The sequence below is a fragment of the Gadus macrocephalus genome, chromosome 17 (genome assembly GCF_031168955.1).
Source record: "Gadus macrocephalus chromosome 17, ASM3116895v1".
Lineage (NCBI taxonomy): Eukaryota > Metazoa > Chordata > Actinopteri > Gadiformes > Gadidae > Gadus > Gadus macrocephalus.
The window spans coordinates 9,925,934-9,946,752 of NC_082398.1; the positions used below are offsets into that span (position 1 = coordinate 9,925,934).

The 20,819-nt window shown below is 43.1% G+C and overlaps 2 protein-coding genes and 1 long non-coding RNA gene across 3 annotated transcripts; 2 read left to right on the top strand and 1 right to left on the bottom strand.

The window, feature by feature from the left end:
* Window positions 1-333: 333 nt before the first annotated feature.
* Window positions 334-6,661, bottom strand: LOC132475917 (phosphorylase b kinase regulatory subunit alpha, skeletal muscle isoform-like). Its single transcript, XM_060077306.1, has 11 exons — window positions 6,368-6,661; window positions 4,361-4,519; window positions 4,079-4,126; window positions 3,684-3,852; window positions 2,941-3,023; window positions 2,608-2,688; window positions 1,879-1,977; window positions 1,635-1,781; window positions 1,229-1,282; window positions 611-733; window positions 334-519 (listed from the first exon to the last, which is right to left on the bottom strand). The coding sequence occupies exons 1-11, from the start codon at window positions 6,443-6,445 to the stop codon at window positions 349-351; spliced, it is 1,212 nt and encodes a 403-aa protein (XP_059933289.1). The 5' UTR covers window positions 6,446-6,661; the 3' UTR covers window positions 334-348.
* Window positions 6,662-13,426: 6,765 nt separating this feature from the next.
* On the top strand, window positions 13,427-15,356 carry leap2 (liver-expressed antimicrobial peptide 2). Its single transcript, XM_060077351.1, has 4 exons — window positions 13,427-13,604; window positions 13,727-13,934; window positions 14,281-14,474; window positions 15,119-15,356. The coding sequence occupies exons 2-4, from the start codon at window positions 13,857-13,859 to the stop codon at window positions 15,171-15,173; spliced, it is 327 nt and encodes a 108-aa protein (XP_059933334.1). The 5' UTR covers window positions 13,427-13,604; window positions 13,727-13,856; the 3' UTR covers window positions 15,174-15,356.
* Window positions 15,357-15,870: 514 nt separating this feature from the next.
* LOC132475950 (uncharacterized) lies at window positions 15,871-17,056 on the top strand. Its single transcript, XR_009530028.1, has 2 exons — window positions 15,871-16,270; window positions 16,304-17,056. It is a non-coding gene; the product is annotated as an uncharacterized LOC132475950 (long non-coding RNA).
* Window positions 17,057-20,819: the final 3,763 nt, after the last annotated feature.

The following is a 20,819-nucleotide window of genomic DNA, read 5'->3' on the forward strand; positions in this document are numbered from 1 at the left end:
GGACGGTGTGATGAAGAGCTAGCATAGCATACATGAGACACGGGATTGATTGAAAACTGTTGAGGCAAACAAACTAGCGATGGCTATGATGGTATTTTTTAACAGCAAAGCTAGTCAGTTAGCTCGAATCGCATTGGATTTCCACAACAAGGGTGGTAGTTAATAATAATAATAATAATACATTTAATTTAGAGGCGCCTTTCAAGACACCCAAGGTCACCAAAGCTGACCTTGTTAAGTCACCAGTCACCACCAGACTGGTCACCAGTTAAGCTGTAACACTTTGACTGTTAATTTCTCAAACGGGCTGATTCAATGTTTGACCTTGAATTCGAGGTTGTGAGCATGTCACCCGTTACTCAGAAAGAGACTCCCTTTGAAAACCTCTCCCACTCGTGTTGTCAACGTCAGCCCGAGCGCTACCTTGTCGTGTGGAACGCTGTAAAGTTCCGGAACCAGGGGGATCCCGTCCTTCTGCTTGATCAGGATCCCCTCCAGCGCCTCCTGGTACTCCTGTACCTGATGAGACACACACACAACACATGAACTAACACACCTATGGATAGCATACACACATACATACACACCAACTGGGGGGGGGGGGGGGTACCTGTTCAGGGCTGTTGGTGAAGATCCCGTCCAGGATGAGGTAGGTCCAGAACAGGGGCCACTCACACTCGATGTTCTCAAACAGCTTGAGCTCCGCTGACTCGTAGTACAGGCGGCTGGGGTCCTTGGAGAGGGACAGGCAGACAGACACACGCTCCATCTGCATACGGGACAACCCAGAGTGCCCCCCCCGCCCCCCCCCCCCCTGTCCTGCAGACCCCCAGGGTCGGGGAGCCCCAGTGTGGAAGGCTGAGGGGGAACAGAGAGGTATGCCTGCTATGTGACACACTCCCCCAGCCGAGCAACTTGAGGCCGGCTCCAGTGACCCCCCCCCAGATCCCCCTGAGCTGGCTGACATTTTGGATCTGTGACCGGCACACACAGAGTGTTCTCTGGAGCTGCTGTTAATGCTATTAATGGCCCGGCATGGGGGGTTTCAGAGCCAAGACGGTACGGTGTGTGTGAGAAGAGACTCGGGGATGTCCCTCTGCCCGTCTGGGTGTTTCTCCCTCTCTCTCTCTCTCGCTTTCTTTTCTGTCCCGGTTTGTTGACAGTCGGTTTGCCTGTCTGCCTCACTCTTGGTCTGTCTGTCTGTCTGTCTGTCTGTCCGTCTCTTTACCTCTTTGGGAGTTTTGTGGCCGTCCCTGAGAAACCTGCAGCATCCATACCGACCCTGGAGAGAGAGAGAGAGAATAGAGTTAGAGCTAGACAATACAGTTAGAATTAATGAAATAAGAGAAAACAGAGTTCATTTTGAGACAGCACAAACTACAATACAAATATTGAGGTGGAATACACGATTTGTTACCTGGGTTTACCTGTACCTTGGATATGATTGGCTGCCTGTGTTCACCTGTACCTTGGCTATGATTGGCTTCCTGTTTTCACCTGTACCTTGGCTATGATTGGCTGCCTGTCTCACATGTACCTTGGCTATGATTGGCTGCCAGTGTTCACCTGTACCTTGGATATGATTGGCTGCCCGTCTCACCTGTACCTTGGCTATGATTGGCTGCCTGTCTCACCTGTAGTTTGGAGATGATCTCCTCCTTGGTGAGGTTGACCAGAGCCATGTCCTCCACAGCGAAGGCGGGGTAGGTCAGGATGGCCAGCGTACCGGCGTCCACCTCCTTGGACATGGACGCCAGCGGCAACATGGACGACAGGATCGACTGTGGGAGGGGGTTATGATGAGGGGGTTAGCCTGCCAGCCACAAGTGTGTGTGTGTGTGTGTGTGTGTGTGTGTGTGTGTGTGTGTGTGTGTGTACCTGACAGTGCTGGATGTCGTCAGCCAGGGCGTGCACCACAGAGCCAGGTCCTCCTTTGGCTCCGAACAGGTTGAGTTCGTCCAGGGCCTCTAGCGCAGCCTGCAGGACACAACAGAACACCGCAGGCAGAGGGTTTGCCATAGCCTAGTAGCATAGCATTGTAGCATTAGACAGCATAGTGTAGCATGGTGTAGCATAATAATTCAACGCAAGACCTCACAGTAAAGAATGAATTGATTTATTATGCTATTCCACACTTTATTAATTCCATACAATACAAAACAATAAACAATTTAGAAGTATAGTACATTAGAGCAAAGTGTAGCATAGCATTGCACATAGCATAATGAACTATAGTAAAGCACTGCACATTGCAGCATAGCATGAAGAATACCATAATGATAAATGCATGTGTGTGTGTGTGTGTGTGTGTGTAAAGGTCTAGTACTGTGTACCGTGTTATTTTTGAGCGAGACTCAATTCCAGGAAGCCTCTGTAAACATGACACCACCCTAACCTTAACAACAGGGGCGCCGTAGACTCTGCAGTCTGTTGGGTTTGGTCACGGTGTGCGTGGGAGAGAGAGGGAATTTGTGTGTGTGTGTGTGTGTGTGTGTGTGTGTGTGTGTGTGTGTGTGTGTGTGTGTGTGTGTGTGTGTGTGTGTGTGTGTGTGTGTGTGTGTGTGTGTGTAAAAATCAGCTGAGCCCTAAATGAATGACGCGGTTTACCTTAGCCATGCCTATAGAGCTGGCGTTCAGTTCGATGATACCCTGGTTGGTCTTGTCCCCTCTTTCCCACATCCCATAATCCTTAACAGCACCAGAAAAAAATAAGGATTCAGACAACATCAACAAAATGTACAAAATGACCAATAACTGGAATAAGAAATTAGTCGATATAAGATCAATATATTAATAAGTTGAATCCATCTGTGTGTGGGACAGGTTTGAACTTATCTACACAACCAGGTTTCGACTGAGATATAATATAGACTGAGGTATTGTGAGGAATATTTGAATAGAGAGACGGAGGAAGAGGAGGATGAAGAGGTGGAGACTTACAGCCACTTTGTACGCGGCCTCGATGTAGAACATGAGGTTCTGGATCACGTCCACCTCGTCCTGGGTATAGACCACATGGAGACCTGCATCTCACACACACACACACACACACACACACACACACACACACACACACACACACACACACACACACACACACACACACACACACACACACACACACACACACACACACACACACACACACACACGTTAGTATTAGTGCTGTCAGTTAAACGCGTTATTAACGGCGTTAACGCAAACCAATTTTAACAGCGTTAATTTTTTTATCGCGCGATTAACGCAATTTATTTATGTATTAAAAAAATAATAATAAAGAATCTTTTTTTTCTTTGGCTCAAAACAAAGAAGCAGTAGCCTGACTGCTATGTTCAAGGCAGTATGTTTATATGTTCATCGTTTAATTGCACTATAGGCTTTTTTTTTATATCGTCCTGTTTTGATCAGTATATGCCAATGTTGTTATCAATAAAAAAACATTTGCTCAAGGCAAGCCGATGCACTCCTCCATGTTGATAAGAACATTAAAATGAGAAAAATTAATGGGACAAAGAAATCAAGGGATATTTAGCGAAGAAAAAATGTGGCGATTACTCGCGAGTCAACTATGACATTAATGTGATTAATCGCGATTAAATATTTTAATCGGTTGACAGCACTAGTTAGTATATAGTGAAATATAAAAACTGTTTCTCTCTGTGCAAACACACACACACACTGACCCGAGGCGGTCATCTGAGCGAGGATGAGGAGGAAGAGGGAGGTGGCGTCAACCTGCAGATGTCCCCACTCGGTGTCCCCGACGACAGTGGCACAGGTCCTGGTGTTGTACTTGGCGTGGACACAGTCCAGAGGGCTCTTGGTGTGCTTGAACTTCTCCACCTTGTCCAGCTGGAAGGGAGGAGAGGGGAGATGGGAGAGGGGACAGAAGAGATAGGAGATAACAAAGAGGACAGAGGGGAGAGGAGACAAAATGGAATAGTGTTGTGACCGGCTAGCTAAAGAGAGCGAATCCAGCGACTAAGTGCAGGATTTCTGTACAAGGGGAGAGGCAGAGAGAGAAAGAGACTGAGTGAGACTGAGAGGGCATGAGAGTCATAGAAGAGTGTTAACATACCTGCCTCATGATGCACTGCAGGATCCCCCTCATCAACTTCACCACACTCTGGGGGGAGAGAGAGAGAGAGAGAGAGAGAGAGAGAGAGAGAGAGAGAGAGAGAGAGAGAGAGAGAGAGAGAGAGAGAGAGAGAGAGAGAGAGAGAGAGAGAGAGAGAGAGAGAGAGAGAGAGAGAGAGAGAGAGAGAGAGAGAGAGAGAGAGAGAGAGAGAGAGAGAATATTTTAAGCAAAGAACACTTCTGTGTTGCACTAACACTAACACACAGGCGGGCGTGGCGCTACCTGCTCCAGCTCGTAGGCCTTGGCCTTGTCCTCGTCGCGGTCTGCGTTCTTGCGGTAGGCCAGGCTCAGCCCCCACACCGACAGCACGCTGTACACATTGTCCCGCACCCACGCATCCGGCTGCTCCTCGCTGGCCGGCAGCAGGCCCGTCACCGGGTCCTGGAGAGAAGGGAGGCAAGGGTCAAAGGTTATAGTTTAGCCATGCACTGGGTTCGAGAGAGAGAGAGATGGAGACAGACAGACAGACAGACAGACAGACAGACAGAGACAGACACGGGTCAAAGGTCCAAGTTCATAGTTTTTAGTAAGGTCATGGTTTAACCTCTTTAAAGGGGTCCTGGAGAAGGGGTCAAAAGGTCAAAGTTCATAATTCACCCCTGTGACAATATTTGAGAAGAGACACAGACAGACACAGGTCAGTCAAAGTCAAAGGTCAAGCAATAGGGCATAGTTAAAGCTGTCACTGGGTCCCAAGCTGAGAGATAGACAATTAAAGGTCAACCAGTTCATAGGTCCAGCAGACACTGGTCAAACGGAAATCATGCTACTAAAAGGCACTGGCAGAGACACACAAAGGTCATAAGTCAACCCCTCCAATGGGTCCTAATAAAGACACATACATGTCAAAGGTCATAGGTCAACCCCGTGACATTGTCCTTAGGGGGAGAGAGAAGTTCAGGGGTCACCCAGATCGCTGGGGACGTGTCCTAGGAGAGAAACAGGTTATGGGTGTCCATTTCAGCTAATTAGAGAGGTTAAAGGTGAACCCTGTTACTAGATCCCCTCAGAGCGACAGACAGGTTATCTTATGTCAGGTAGGTCAGGATGTAGGACTTATTACTATTTTACTCTTCAGTCATGTAGCGGACACTTTTATCCAAAGCGCTCACAGTGAACTCAGAATTCATTAAGGAGCAGGGTTGCTTTAGGATGCCCACAGGTAAACTGTGGACTTTGGGGATCGAACCCAGAACCTTTCAGCTGGGAGTCAGTCACCCTCGTCACCACCACCTACATGTATTTGGGTGCGCTAACTCTGACAGATATCTGACACCGGTATCCTCACTGCTGAGTCCCTAATAATAGTTCTAATAAACCCTTCTGATGCATTGTGGGAGACGTACACAAACTACCCCGGCACAGAATACTTAGTGCACGCATTGATGACATGGGCATTGTGTGCACTCTGCTTTGGTTTATTAGAGAAACAGACAACGCGTGCACAGGAAGGTCAAGCGTGAATCTGTAGATGGTGTGTGTGTGTGTGTGTGTGTGTGTGTGTGTGTGTGTCTCCAGCTGACTGGTGGAGAGATCTTACCCATGTTCAGCGCCAATGAGAGCAGCAAGCCGATTGGTTGCAGCAGAGGAGTAATTCCCTCACTTTGGCCATTAAGCTTGCTAGCTCTCAGATCATTGTTTTTTAGGACTGGAAATTAGAGAAAGGAACAGGAAGTTCTGCCATGCAAAGGTGTAGGGTGTGTGTGTGTGTGTGTGTGTGTGTGTGTGTGTGTGTGTGTGTGTGTGTGTGTGTGTGTGTGTGTGTGTAACATTAGACATATATTTGCTGAATAGGTTGTGTGTGTAATGCAATCCATTGTTGTAATAAATATCAAACGTCAAAAAAACCAAATACTAATCAGTATGTCAGTATCTTTCCGAAGCAGTCACACAATGTTAGTGTATATTATTACTATTACATTCAAGTGTGTGTGTGTGTGTGTGTGTGTGTGTGTGTGTGTGTGTGTGTGTGTGTGTGTGTGTGTGTGTGTGTGTGTGTGTGTGTGTGTGTGTGTGTGTGTGTGTGTGTGTGTGTGTGAGGGGGCGTATCATACAAACAACGATGAAGTGCGGTTACTGAACGATGCAATGCACACGTTTACGACACACATCGCATGGGGCCCGTGTGTGTCTAAAACACGCTCATTCTGCTCACAACGACACACACACACAGAAACACTTGTAATTTGTTCTTCCGTGACATTATATCTCGACACCAACATCACTCACTTGGTGTCGAAGTATCGTTTGGTGCACGATGCGTGCATAGTTGTCCAATTTCACGCCCGAGTTGCTTCTGCTTCGCATTTCGACGGGGCAGCTCTATCGCGCACGTTGGCGATAAACTTAAACAAACCGGTTTTAGTTCCTGTCAGATAGACCCATGTCGTCGGTACTCGGGACTGGGCTTGTCTCGGAGCAATGACTCGAAGACTTGAAGACAGATCAGTTGCCGGTTGGGAAACTTTCAAGATGACAAGGAGGACTGTCAAGGGGCTGTCAACCAAATATCGCGACCCCAGCCAATATGTGCTCCCATTGGCTGCCGTGATGCTGTATCCCGCCCACTTTCTAAAATATCCATAGGGAAATGTCACTTGGCAGGCATGCGCAACTAGTATTTGTATAAAATAAATGAATATATTTAAGTACTATGTCGACCAATCTAAGTAGTGTTATATACCTAAGCATATAGGAATTCATATTATTATATCCGTATAATATATGTCTACATTTTATTGTAGCAAGCAAGAGAGACAGAAGAAGAAGGAGGCAAAGTAATAACCGAAGACAGTATTTACATAGGCCTAACAAAATTCGCACTTGGCCGTCGTTTTCTCGAATGCAGCATGCACTCAACTTAACGTCACGTACTCATGTTCTCGCACTTTAATGCGTTTGGACCGAAGAATACACCTTTATTTTAAGTGTCTGCCAGGTCAGAGACAGCAGGTCAGAGACGCCGAACAAGTGAACTCCAGAACTTTCCTGCGAAGGAACTCGTTTACGTATTTCTGTTATGTTCTAATATTGCCTTTATGTTGCGCTAAATTTAGATTCAAACACTGCATTTCGTTAATGTGTCAAAATTAAATTGATACTTAATAATAAAAAATAATTGAATCCAACTATTTTATTTATTCTAAAAATACATTTGCTTGAACTGCAATAAGATGATATATAAAATAATTTACATCTCGTAAGTAGATAATCAATCAATAAATAGATGCATTGGCCAATAGATGGCACTCTTTCGTCATCTCAAAACTAGGCTTTTTGGCTTCCACATAGTGATGTCATAATTTGAGACATTATGACTGATAAAATATTTAAATAGGCTCATTGTCATGATGAATACAATTTAATCAATTCAATAATCCATTAAAAAAAAATCAAAATATGACTACAACTACAAAAAAAAGGAAAACAAATGAATTGAAATAAATTCCCTAGCTGCAGTAGATAATAATTTACGGTTACAATTCAACAGGTTGCGATCATGTTTCCTAAAAACTTTTTACTCCATTTCCCCTTGACCTTGTCGTCATCATGAGAGAGGAAGCTGGAGAGTAAGGAATGCGGACACATCACCCACAGTATCTTTATTATATACAAATAAATGTGCGTTGTTTTAAATTTTTACACAAACACGTCTGATTCGTATCACTGATAGTTGACCATATGTCGAGGACACGGCTTGTTGATGTATAAACCGCTTTATTGCAGCCGAGTTTGTAAAGAGCAGAAGAGTATGTGTGCAATCCCAACATGACAGAGCTCTTCCTGCCTGCGGTCAAATTGTAGTTTTAGCTTATGAAGGTTTCTGACAGAGAAATAACTCGGAAGTATCGTAGTGTCAGCCATGATATGAGCTGGTCAAATTCTCTTAATGCCAAGGAATGGTGCTTCAACGCTTCCTTACTCATCGCCTTCAGCATAGGGAAGACGGGACCATCCTTTGCGAGAGGAAAGGAAAAAAATGGCTTCCCACAAAACCTTGAGGCGTCAACCAAGCCACGCACCATTCAGCCGTTCACAAAACAAACGATCACCATGACAACACAAAGATTGTAATTGCAGTCTGATTCCCAACACCACAGTTTTCTTCTCCTTAGTGCTAATGAATTATCGTTCACACCTCTCCTTGGCCTCGTGATATTAGGAAGAGACACAGCCCGCTATTTTTGGACTATTCAACTGGAGCCCTTAAGGGTGTGTGGCGACGGCTGGTTAAACCTGTGTGCATTGATTGCCCAATGTACCACAGGTGTGCAGCCTCAATCAGCCCGAGAGTCTTATCAGTCTGACTCTGGTCAGGTGAGGACACACACACGTGACACACACACCACGACTGGCCTTTGAAATGACCTGTGAGCTAGCCTTTTGATGCACCTTTATGCCTACCAGATAGCATGCCAATGTGGTATAAATTGTGTATTTTCTTGTGTTTATCATTTATGGGCTAGAGTGCCAAAGGTATGGGTGCATGTTTAATCACCTAAAGTCAAATAAAACTGCTTGCCGGAGTAAGTTAAATACAATTAACAGTCCTGGACATATGAGTGCCCACTACATTTCCACAGTAAAACATTTACTTGAATCAAGAACTTTCATCAGCTGATATAGATCGGGTTAGTTATTGCTGCCTCACTGTTTGCCAATGACATCATCGCTAGGTAGGTAACACCCCTGATATCACAGACATATAGACGGACAGACTGACACTAGGTGAAAGAGCAGGTATTTGAGGTTTGACATGTCTACATATCATTTAAAGATGGATTACCCAAGGCTCTGTTTGTGCGTTCCCTGTAATTGGTTACTAAGCTGTTACTAAGGCGAAACATTGAATTATAATAAGATAATTCTGCAATTGTAAATCGATACCTAAGCAATTCTTTTTAGGGTAAACCCCTTTGAAAAAAGACAGTGATATATTTATAATTCTATATGATCATCATATACCCTATAGAAATGGTCAGTATTGGACAGGACCATTTATTTTAGTTCCAAATGTGGCGTCACACTGAACTCAATAGAGCCCTGCGATGGATGGTCTGAAGTGAGAATGTCCTGGAGGGATTCAAAGGTTTCCAAGAATACACACACGCCTCTTACAGTAACATTTGACGGGGAAGTTGACTGTAAAAATACATACACACACACACAAATACACACACATACGCACGCAAAGTCCTTAGTGAATAACGTTCCAGGCAGTGGGTCATAAATTGATCATGCCTGTAGAAGAGAGAGCGAGAGAGAGCGAAGCATTGCCATTTTAGAGGAATCTGACATATATTATGTTTTTGTGAGTTACTTTGTGTACGTGCGTGTGTGTGTGTGTGTGTGTGTGTGTGTGTGTGTGTGTGTGTGTGTGTGTGTGTGTGTGTGTGTGTGGGCGCGTGCATTCTGACCCATCTTTGAGTGAACCTCTGAGCCGACCGGGCTGCTGCCAGAATACACACACACAGGACCCGCACACAGAGCATGCACACAGAACACACACACACAGAACGCTACTTCCCTGGAACAGCAAACAGTGAGCAGTACTAGCAGCAGTGGGTTCGGTCCCCAATGCTCACAGTCTATGACCTCTCACCCCTACCTGCTCCTTATTGACCTGAATCTGAATTGAGTGTAAGTCTCTTTGGCGGAAAGCATCTACTAATATCTACACAGTAATATAATTCAGTGTAAATTTAATAGAGCTGCAACATCGTTCAACGTTAGCGTGATTAACCAAAGGTTATACAGGAAGACATTCGTCCACTTCCTGGAACCCAAGCGATTTCCCAGAATGCCTCACCGTTAGTAACTGATATGGTTATACAACGGCACATTTGTGGTGAGGAACAGAGGACCGGCAAAAATCTATGGAGTCAGTTTCCTGCCATAATTCAAACCTGAAAAAAAAAGTTTCAAAGGCTTGTAAGTCTGGGTTTGAAAACTCAACACCTTGTAATAAAGGTTTTGCAACACTGAAAAAAGAGATTATAACCTGAAAAAATATATAACTAAAATTCAAACATCTGTAAACATGATTTTGTGTTCTATTTTATCTTCTTCATCATTTTCACCAACACATTTTCAAAGTTCAAACAATTTCACCAGCGCATTTGCAGAGTTTCAAATCTGGCACTGTTCTAACAGTGTATTTCATTGTTGCCCGGTTTTGAAACCTTGTAAATGGGATTCTGCAAACAGGTGTTCATACATTGAGAAATACGTTTTGAAAGGTTGAATATTTAGTTTTAAAAACTTGTAAAGGTGTACGTTTACGACATTACAACGTATTTTTTCAGAACTGACTTTTCAGCACTGACTTTTCAGAGATTTGACCACACAGGCACAAGCTTTGAGTCACGTGAATATTGGCAGTGTTCTGACGCCACTCGTTTTGAAACTCATGACAGTCGAATCTGAAAACGTTCCTGGGGGCGGGACCATTTAGCTCTAAACCTATTGGTTGCTCTCGGCTGACGTACATTCCCATCACATGTGCCGTTCACTGGGCTGTGCGTGATTGACAGTGCTCTGCCGATGACACAAATAACAAGCGACTTTCACGGTTGATTTTTATTTCCATTTTCTGGAACCATGGCTGTTTCCCAAAGTGAAGGCTGCAGCCTTACTAGGACGCGTCCTTGCTAGTCGCGTCCTATGGAGATGAGACTCTGGTTCCAGAAAATGGAAATCAAAATCAACCGCAAAATCAACCCGTTGTTATTCGTGTCATCGGCAGAGCACTGTCAATCACGAACAGCCCGGTGAACGGCACATGTGATTGGAATGTACGTCAGCCGAGAGCAACCAATAGGTTTAGAGCTAAATGGTCCCGCCCCCAGGAACGTTTTCAGATTCGACTGTCAGGAGTTTCAAAACGAGTGGCGTCAGAACACTGCCAATATTCACGTGACTCAAAGCTTGCGCTCAAATCTCTGAACAGTCAGTGCTGAAAAGTCAGTTCTGAAAAAATGCGTTGCAATGTCGTAAACATACACCTTTACAAGTTTTTAAAACTAAATATTCAACCTTTCAAAACGTATTTCTCAATGTATGAACACCTGTTTGCAGAATCCCATTTACAAGGTTTCAAAACCGGGCAACAATGAAATACACCGTTAGAACAGTGCCAGATTTGAAACTCTGCAAATGCGCTGGTGAAATTGTTTGAACTTTGAAAATGTGTTGGTGAAAATGATGAAGAAGATAAAATAGAACACAAAATCATGTTTACAGATGTTTGAATTTTATTTTTATTTTTTTTCAGGTTATAATCTCTTTTTTCAGTGTTGCAAAACCTTTTTTACAAGGTGTTGAGTTTTCAAACCCAGACTTACAAGCCTTTGAAACTTTTTCAGGTTTGAATTATGGCAGGAAACTGACTCCATAAAAATCCAGCAGCATTGATCCAGACTCATTTTGATATCGAATTCAGTCCCCTGCCAACTGCCTCAAAGTCCAACCTTCTAATTCCAAAAGGGTCTCCATGGAAACACAGAACACTTCACGATCATTTTCGAATAAGTTGAACTCGTGCCCCACTTTAAACAGGCAAGATTTAAGATCAACTGTTGTCTCCAAAAATCAAACTGGCTTTTAATGTACATAATTACATATGGCTTATCAGTTGCACAAGAATAGTGCATGCCACTGTTCTCTCACTATGCCTTTCTATTCGTATTATATTAGTTACACTGAGGGACTGGAGTTGATGAGTGATAAACAACTGATGAAAAGGCTAGTAGTGTAATATAACACACATACACACACGCACAGGCACACGCACACACACACACACACACACACACACACACACACACACACACACACACACACACACACACACACACACACACACACACACACACACACACACACACAGGGCCTGCCAATCGGATTGTCAAAGGAGTCAGCAGATTATGATGTGTGTTCATAAGGGGCTCAGATGGCCTGCTGAGTCCAGAATGGTGGGGACCCCCACGGACCCCCAGCGGCCGGACATGAGGAAGATGACTCAGTAATCCCGGGATCTCTCAGCGGTAACACAGTGGAGGTTTGAGGAATGTGTTCAGCTCCTCCCTCAAGCTCAGCCCATGCATTGACAAAGTCCTCACAAGGTCGTCATTCCGTGGTGCGTGTGTCACTTTTCAATGCTCCACACTGAAATGCTTTGACTAGTGTGCAACGCATATGAATGTTTTTTTTTTTACACAAAGGCATGTGGTAATGTATGTGTGCATCATGCATGTGTGTGTGTGTGTGAGCATTTCTTTCAGTTCTCATGTACATGTGCGAGTGTCGGTGCTCATGCAAGCATCTGTGTGTAACCTGTTGTGAAAGCTGGATGTTAGGCAACAGTCCCTTTGCCTGGGGACCAATCAGAAGCAGCGATCTTGACCACACGCTCATATACTTGAACTGCTAGTGGGGTCGATGACACTTTATTCACTGGCAAGGCCATGGCAGACAGACAGACAGACAGACAGACAGACAGACAGACAGACAGACAGACAGACAGACAGACAGACAGACAGACAGACAAGCCGACAGTCAGTCTTATTTTACAGACAGAGCTGTCTTGTCCCTATGTGTGTGTGTGTGTGTGTGTCCCCCCCCTCTCTCTCTCTCTCTTGCTCTCTCTCGTCTGTGAGCTTCTGTGTGTGTATGCCTGTATTTGGTACAGATAGTTCCTTACATGAGAAAACTGCTCAATATATTAAGTAGACGGTCTATAAATAGCTTCTGTGTGTGTGTGTGTGTGTGTGTGTGTGTGTGTGTGTGTGTGTGTGTGTGTGTGTGTGTGTGTGTGTGCGTGTGTGCGCGTGTGTGTGCGCGTGTGTGTGCGCGTGTGTGTGTTTTTGTTTGGACATTAGACCTGTGACAGGCAGACAGAAAAATGAATTACCTAATGTGTGCTTAACCTATATCATTATATCTCTCTCTCTCTCTCTCTCTCTCTCTCTCTCTCTCTCTCTCTCAATATCTTGGACTTTCTCGCTCTCTATCTCTCTCACTCTTTGCTGGTCTCACTGCCTCTCTCTCTCTCTCTCTCTCTCTCTCTCTCTCTCTCTCTCTCTCTCTCTCTCTATCTCTCTCAATATCTTGGACTTTCTCGCTCTCTATCTCTCTCACTCTTTGCTGGTCTCACTGCCTCTCTCTCTCTCTCTCTCTCTCTCTCTCTCTCTCTCTCTCTCTCTCTCTCTCTCTCTCTCTCCGGGAGCAGAGGGGAGGGGGGCAGGGGGAGAGGTGGAGGAGAGGCCTGTATAAAATCACAGTCGTATTGCTCTGAGCCACAGCTGGGTTTTGCTGAATCAGAGTAAAGTGAGCACACGCACCAACCTGTTAGATGTCACTTCATCCAACCACGAACCCGGAGAGAGGAGGAAAACCCGAAAACAGAACGGAATTTCAAAGGAATACCTGCCGTTCCGAGTATCCAAGACAACAGTATAGTCGAATAGTAAGTTGTTAAGAAGAGCACACACGTGTTAATGGTGGTATTAGACACGTTTATCGAGTGTCTATACATGTATTGATCCTTTAATCAGTCTAAGAAAGAAAAACATTGATTGCCTCGATTAGGCCGATAGATCACAGGGCGATCCATCGCAGTGGATAGTATAAGCGTCCAAGACTTCATCTGGGGCTCCTTTCTGCGTCGACACAACTGAAGCCATTCTCTTATTTGATCGGAGATTTGAAGAGTCTGAAGATGCAAGAATTAAAGTATTCCAGCTGGACAAGGATGACGACCCCGCTGTTACTGGCGCTGCTCGTTCTGACCCAGCAGGTAAGTCACAATACCGCCGGGAAATGTCTTAGCCCTTTCAGTAGATTCACTTTTTAAGTAGAAAGTAGCCTTAAGATTTGGATATTTCATCGCTTTTATGTGCAAGACTTTTCTTTACATTTTTTTAAACTGCATGATTTTGTGCGTGTGCGTGCGTGTTTGTGCGTGTGTGTGTGTGTGTGTGTGTGTGTGTGTGTGTGTGTGTGTGTGTGTGTGTGTGTGTGTGTGTGTGTGTGTGTATTTATGTGCGATGTTTTGTGAAAACTTTTTGCTGCATGCATTTGAATACTATCTGTGTGCTACGGATGTGTATGCTTATGTTTCTCGAACTGTTTCGATGTGGCAGGTGGTCTCCTGTCCGTTCCACCGTGCGGTGTCACCCTCTCCTGGATCTGACGATGGTCCCGGGACCCTGGAGGTGGAACGGGCTCCTGTCCTGCGAAGGGTGGCCCGTATGACGCCCCTCTGGAGGCTGATGAACAGCAAGCCCCTGGGGGCCTACTGTCATAGCAACTACGAGTGCTCCACGGGACTCTGCAGGTACACTATACTACCTGTTATACCTGTAGCCACGCATGTTGATATACTATATGTTAGGTCTGTATCTATGCCTGTAAATATACTGTTACTTTACCTGTAGCTATGCCTATGGATATACTTGTACAGTACTTTACCAGTAGCTACGCATGTAGAAATAATTTTACTTTACCTGTAGCTACGCCTGTAAATATACTGTTAATTTATCTGTAGCCACACCTGTAGATATATACGTTCTGTTACTTTACCTGTAGCTACGCCTGTAGATATACTTCCTCTTATACCTGTAGCTACGCCTGTAGATATACTTCCTCTTATACCTGTAGCTACGCCTGTAGATATACTACCTGTTTCTTCACCTGTAGCCATGCCTGTAGATATACTGTTACCTCTAGCTATGCCTGTAGATATACTACCTGTTATATGTGTAGCCACACCTGTAGATACACTACCTGTTATACCTGGCTGTAGCCACGCCTGTAGATATACTACCTGATACTTTACCTGTAGCTATGCCATATACTACCTGTCATATCTGTAGCTACGTACCTGTTACTTTACCTGTAGCTATGCTTACACCTGTAGATATACTTGTACCTATAATTCTTATGCTTATTCACGTGTGTTTTTCCTCTTTCCCTCCACAGGGCTGGTCACTGCTCCACAACCCATCGGGCTTTGAAGGAACCAGTAAAGTACTAGAGAATGCTCTCAAAGTGACCTAACATCAAGCCATAATCTGCTCTTTATAAAGCTTCCAACCAAGACCTTCTCAGGATTCTCTTTTCGATAACCAGCATTACGTGGCTCGTAGCCTCAGACCCCGTATACAAATACTTGAAGATTAGTGATTATTATGTTGATTTTCTATGATCAGGTACTATCTATTAGCACAGGATGTATCTGATTGGGCGATTAGAAATTCTAAACTGTGTGGTTGAAAACAAGGAATTGGGGACACTGATTGGCGTCAGTCGGACACGAGATTAGAGAGGGAGAATTTCTCCACTGTGCCTAATTTTGAAGCCTTGAACGGGTCTCTTCCATAACTAGGTCAAAGTGCCATCATGGCACGAATTACATTCCTGTAATCAGGGTTAGCTAGATTAGTTAGGACACAATACGTTTTGTGTTCTAGAAAACTAATATTATTATGAGAACCTATTTCCGTTAACGATAATCGTCCACTCACATTAAAATCCATTCCCTTGGTAGTTTGTTAGTAACTTAGTTACCCAAAGCAAGCGGAAATTGATCTCTCTACCGTTTTGGAACCCTTGTAACATCACATCATGTTTGAAACGTTATAAAGCCCGATCCGTTATTTGTGTGTATCTGGGAGGGGGTGGGGGTAGGTGGGAGAGGTCAGAGTTCAGCTTCAAATCAGTGCCTCCTAGCAGGGCTAACTAAAGAGGTGAGGGGTAAAAAGGCCAGGAGAGAGAGGGGGAGAGAGAGAGAGAGGGAGAGAGGGAAACAGACAGAGCGAGAGTCCACAAATGGAGCAAAGGTTACATTTATCAAACCCTTGTGTGTGACCACCTTGACACGTCTCTGTGAATGTGTTGGTGCTTGTGGTTCGTACATTTTTATCTTCCTTGTTTTTTATTTAGTGAATAGAAACACAGATTCATTCTCTGTGTAAAGTGTAATGAAATAGCGACCAACTGACATGCGCGCTTCCAATTGTCCAGCGTTTCTATTTATTTTGATACAAAAATGCACCAACTTGACTTTTTGTTTGTAGTTTGAATCAAATGTCGTCCTCAATTTCCTTCCTTGTCAGCTGACCAAAGATTTAAGTTTTGTCAACAATCCTCTCTACGTCAGGTTAGCCAAACTTTCATTGTTAACCAGAAATTGTAACTTCTTGATACGTTTATTGTTTTGCCTCTGAGTACAAAAACGGACAAACACTTTTTTGCACAACTTATAGTCACGTTTCTAAATACTCAAGATTAGATGAGATCTCTCTGTTCCAAGCACGCATCTGGGCCCTCATGGCCATCGGGGAAGTCGCTCATTAGTTTTGTGCACCTTTTTTTACGTGAAATCTTTGACTTTGACAAATCAAATTATCAATGTACTGTGGACTATCAGTGTACTGTGTATTGTATGTGTAGACAAATGGAAACCGGGGTTAATAAAGTTGAAATATATATATATATATATATATATATATATATATATATATATATATCCTCAAGCCAATTGTTTTTTTGAAAAGCATAAATATCTACTGAGTTTTTTTACATTACATTACATTATATGTATATTACTACCACTCTGTTGACATTTCATTATTCTTTATCCTTGATAAATATGAATTAACATATAACTCATGTCGAAGTCTATGTTTTACCTAAATTGATGATCTAAGATTTAAGAATATTCTCAGTTGAATCACCATGTCTCAGAGGGCGGGGAATAACATTCCAACTAATGATAGCACAGTTGGAATCTGATTGACTCAAGCAGCAGGAAGTAAGAACGAAAATGCAATTCCGATTGACCCAATGACATCTTTCCACATTTAGTCTCGCCCTAATATCCTGAATAGTAACGAAATAAACTCTGAATCTTATTTACTTAGACATTTATTTAATTGTTTTACTTTTTATCAAAATGCCTTTGAAACAACCTGATATGCAATAGTCTAGTTAGTTGTTCTTTTCAATGTTTGACTCCTAACTCAAGGGTTGTGGGTTTGAATCCCATTATCTACAGTCGGCATTCTAGAGCAAGATGCCCCATATCCCTTACCAGATCCAATATGACTTGTATTTAAAAACCAGCATGCTGTGTTAAAACAAGACAGACTGGAAGACATGCAGAGATGGATGCCAGACAGATGGTTTTAGAGACAGACAGAAAGACATATAGTTACAGAGACAGACAGATAGACAGAAAGGTAGATGGATAGATATAGTTTTAGAGACAGACAGATACAGTTATAGACAGAGAGATAGACAGGCAGCTATATGGACAGACAGATTGTTCTAGAAACAGAAAGATAGATGGACAGATAGATAATTATAGAGACAGAGACAGTTATAGAGACAGACAGGGACATACAAACGGACAGTTAAAGAGACTGACTGACAATTAAAGAGAAAGACATACTGTAGAAGTTTAAGCACAACTTGTGCATAGCAATGAAGTTACCAATAGACGTACATAGATAGATGTACATACTGTACATATGTGCATGGACACAGACGCATACAGCGGTGATGTGGCAAGTACAGAAGGTGCTGAGCAAACTGCACGGAACAAAATAATCAATATTTTACATAAACGCAAAAAATAAATATGTATTTAAACACACACACACACACACACACACACACACACACACACACACACACACACACACACACACACACACACACACACACACACACACACACACACACACACACACACACACACAGGTGTTTGAATCATATGCTGTATAACTTGTGACATCATGGCAAGCAACAAATACATAAAAGGAGATATAAAACAAATAAAGGTCAAAGGTGGTATACACAGTAGAAATCGCTGCATTAGCCGCATTCCAGAGAATGGAAACATAATAACATAGCATATGTATCCTGGGTGTTACCGACAAATGGGGAGTAACAATAAAGATAAAATATTATAAATGCAAAATTGAGATGTGCAAATGAATGAGTAAATTCATAGTGAGTAACGTGGACGTTGCAGTTCCAATTGAGCATAGCATGATTGTTCATTTGATCAATACTTTAAGTGTTGCTGAAAGTTCCTGAGTGAGTTTGTGAGATAGTCTGTGCTAGAATGCTCCTGGAGCATTGACCAGACAACGGCACCCATAGCCTGGGTGGCTGAGATCTTGCTTTACTCTGTGCTCTCAAAAGGCATTGTGTGGGGTAGATGCCTTGATCAGAGGGGAGAAGGCAGCCCATGATGCGCTTTGCTCTCGTTCCCCACCCTCTGGAAGGCCTTGCGATCAGCCGCTAAACCGGGCCGTCCAAAGGCTGAGAGTATGCTCTCAATGGTGCACCGGTCAAAGGTTCTCAGGGTCCTGACAGACACACCAAGTTTTGAACGCAGAGTCAGCTTGCCTGCATCGATCAGGTCTGAACTGCACAGACAATCTTTAATGGTAATACCGAGGAAGGTTCCAGCTTCATCTATGTGTATAGGGTCATGAGCGAATGTGCTATTGAACGCTATGGATTAATATCAGAGAAACCAATCGGTTCTTCTTTCACACCATTTCAGTTGATCAAAGGTAACTATAATCCAGAGTAGGATTTGGAAATGACCTTGGTTCACAAGACTAAAGTCCGAAGCCGTAGCAAGGAATGCTCTAGAATTGCCCCACACTCTGGGAAGGGAGTTTCCGGCAGAGGTAGTCATAGGGCTGTCATGATAAACTCTACATTTTAATGTAGGACAAACGTACCAATATGCAACAATGATTCAAGGAAAAACACACTGAATATATTTAAATAAAAAATTGTATACATGTCAATTAATCAATTATATAGGTTGTTCCATTTTTCTGCAATATTTCCCTTTAAAACAAACTAAAAAGGAATTTAAAGGGATACTTCAGCGATTCAGAACAGGCGTTCTATCATTATAAAATCGCTATTGTAATATATAAAAAAGTTTTTTTTCCCCTCAGTCTAACCCAGTCTTCTCTTAGCCCAGCTTTCCTGATCTCATTTTCTCCTGAGATGACGCGTTTGACATCATCTCAGTAAAACTTGCTTGCCTGCTAGAAGGGCCGAGGACTTCAAACCATTGGTGACGCAAATGTGTGAGCCCACCAATAAGGAATGAGGGGGGGCGGGAGCTCGCGTACGAGATGTGAACACAATGTTCGCCATGTTTCTAAATCTCTTGGCTCGAGAACAAATTTGAAAATGTGAAACAGCCGAAGTGGTTTTTGAAAATCTATTGTTAGATTCTGACATTCAGGGCTAATTGTACGAGCCAGAATACAGCCAGGAAGAATTGACACAAATATAGAAGGAGGCTGCTGCGTCTGCAGCTGAACAGCCATCCTACCCTCTCCAAACGGACGCAGGCGGTTGCAATGCACTGTGGTAGTTGGACGATTTCTTTCTTTTGAGCCAGGGAGACACTTTCTGCCTTTTCTCAGGCTAGGATGAACCGATTTAATTTTCTTTTGCACATTTATAATACTTACTTCCTATAACCTTCATATCTCCACCGGTGAAGTATCCCTTTAACTGTCATGATCTCAAAGATATTAGATTTTAGAAAGTTGTCCCTCCTCCTTTAGTAGACATCACAGGATATTAAACCGTAATATTTTAATTCATCCCACGATGCGCTAGAAAAGGGCCAGAGTAGACCGTACCGATTTAGAACATGAGCCGATGCCGCCCCCTGGGGGCCAAACGTGGATCTACAAAAAAAAGCCGCCCATGCAGCACCATCCACTTAAACACTGGACAATCAAGAAACAATGGAAGCAACGTTAAGAAAATACTTTTTATTTAATTATTATTCAGTTTTTTCATAATAAGAAAATATCGATTTACAACACAGCATACATGAGGAATATAATCTACCTGGATTCTTTTTTTTATTTTTTCCTTTGCTCAGAACGCACACTACTAGCTTTCTGTGTTGCTGCATTAAGAGGGCAAAACCTGCGGATAAATGGGGTCCACAGCAGATTAAACACGGAACCATTATTTTCTCCCCCAAAAAAACTCTTCCGGTTTGCCTCATGACCTCAGAAACGTCTTTCCTCCATAAAACGAAATCATGCTTTGTATAAAAAAAAGAGAAAGAAAAGAAAACATTAACACATATATAATATATATATATATGTATATTTATAACATGTTTAAATGAATCAAACGCAAACAAAAAAAGGGACAGGAATGACAGGAATAGAATGCAGGAGGTGGAGAAAGCATCCATTTTGGTGATGGGGTCGGATCTTACACAAATACAAGCCCGTTTCTAAAATGACTCCATACTACAAACGCATATCACCAAAATCAACATTAATGCTTTAAGAGGTTTACACATCTAAAATATCTCACTTTAGACGATTAAAGCAAGGTGGTAAGTAATTACTTCGGTGAACGTTTGTATCAATACTAATGGTTACACTTTACTCCATCTTAAAAAGATTGCACACACCCTCTTAATAACACTAAATAAAGATTGCATATTTTTGTTATTTTTATGTTTATGTTTTTAAATGTTCAATTGAATCAACAGACAGCTTAGACTTGTTTATGGAAGGTCTCGAGACACATTTCTTACATCTCAAACTGTTAAAGTGCATTGAAGCCAGTACCGCTGTCTTCTAGCTAGCAACACATTAGCATCGCA

Coding starts and splice junctions, on each gene's coding strand:
- LOC132475917 (XM_060077306.1), bottom strand. CDS start 6,445: ATGCGAAGCAGAAGCAACTCGGGCGTGAAATTGGACAACTATGCACGC. Junction 1,782..1,878: donor ACGACATCCAGCACTGTCAG/GTACACACACAC, acceptor CCCCTCCCACAG/TCGATCCTGTCGTCCATGTT. Junction 520..610: donor TCACCAACAGCCCTGAACAG/GTACCCCCCCCC, acceptor GTGTCTCATCAG/GTACAGGAGTACCAGGAGGC.
- leap2 (XM_060077351.1), top strand. CDS start 13,857: ATGCAAGAATTAAAGTATTCCAGCTGGACAAGGATGACGACCCCGCTG. Junction 13,935..14,280: donor TGCTCGTTCTGACCCAGCAG/GTAAGTCACAAT, acceptor TCGATGTGGCAG/GTGGTCTCCTGTCCGTTCCA. Junction 14,475..15,118: donor TGCTCCACGGGACTCTGCAG/GTACACTATACT, acceptor TTCCCTCCACAG/GGCTGGTCACTGCTCCACAA.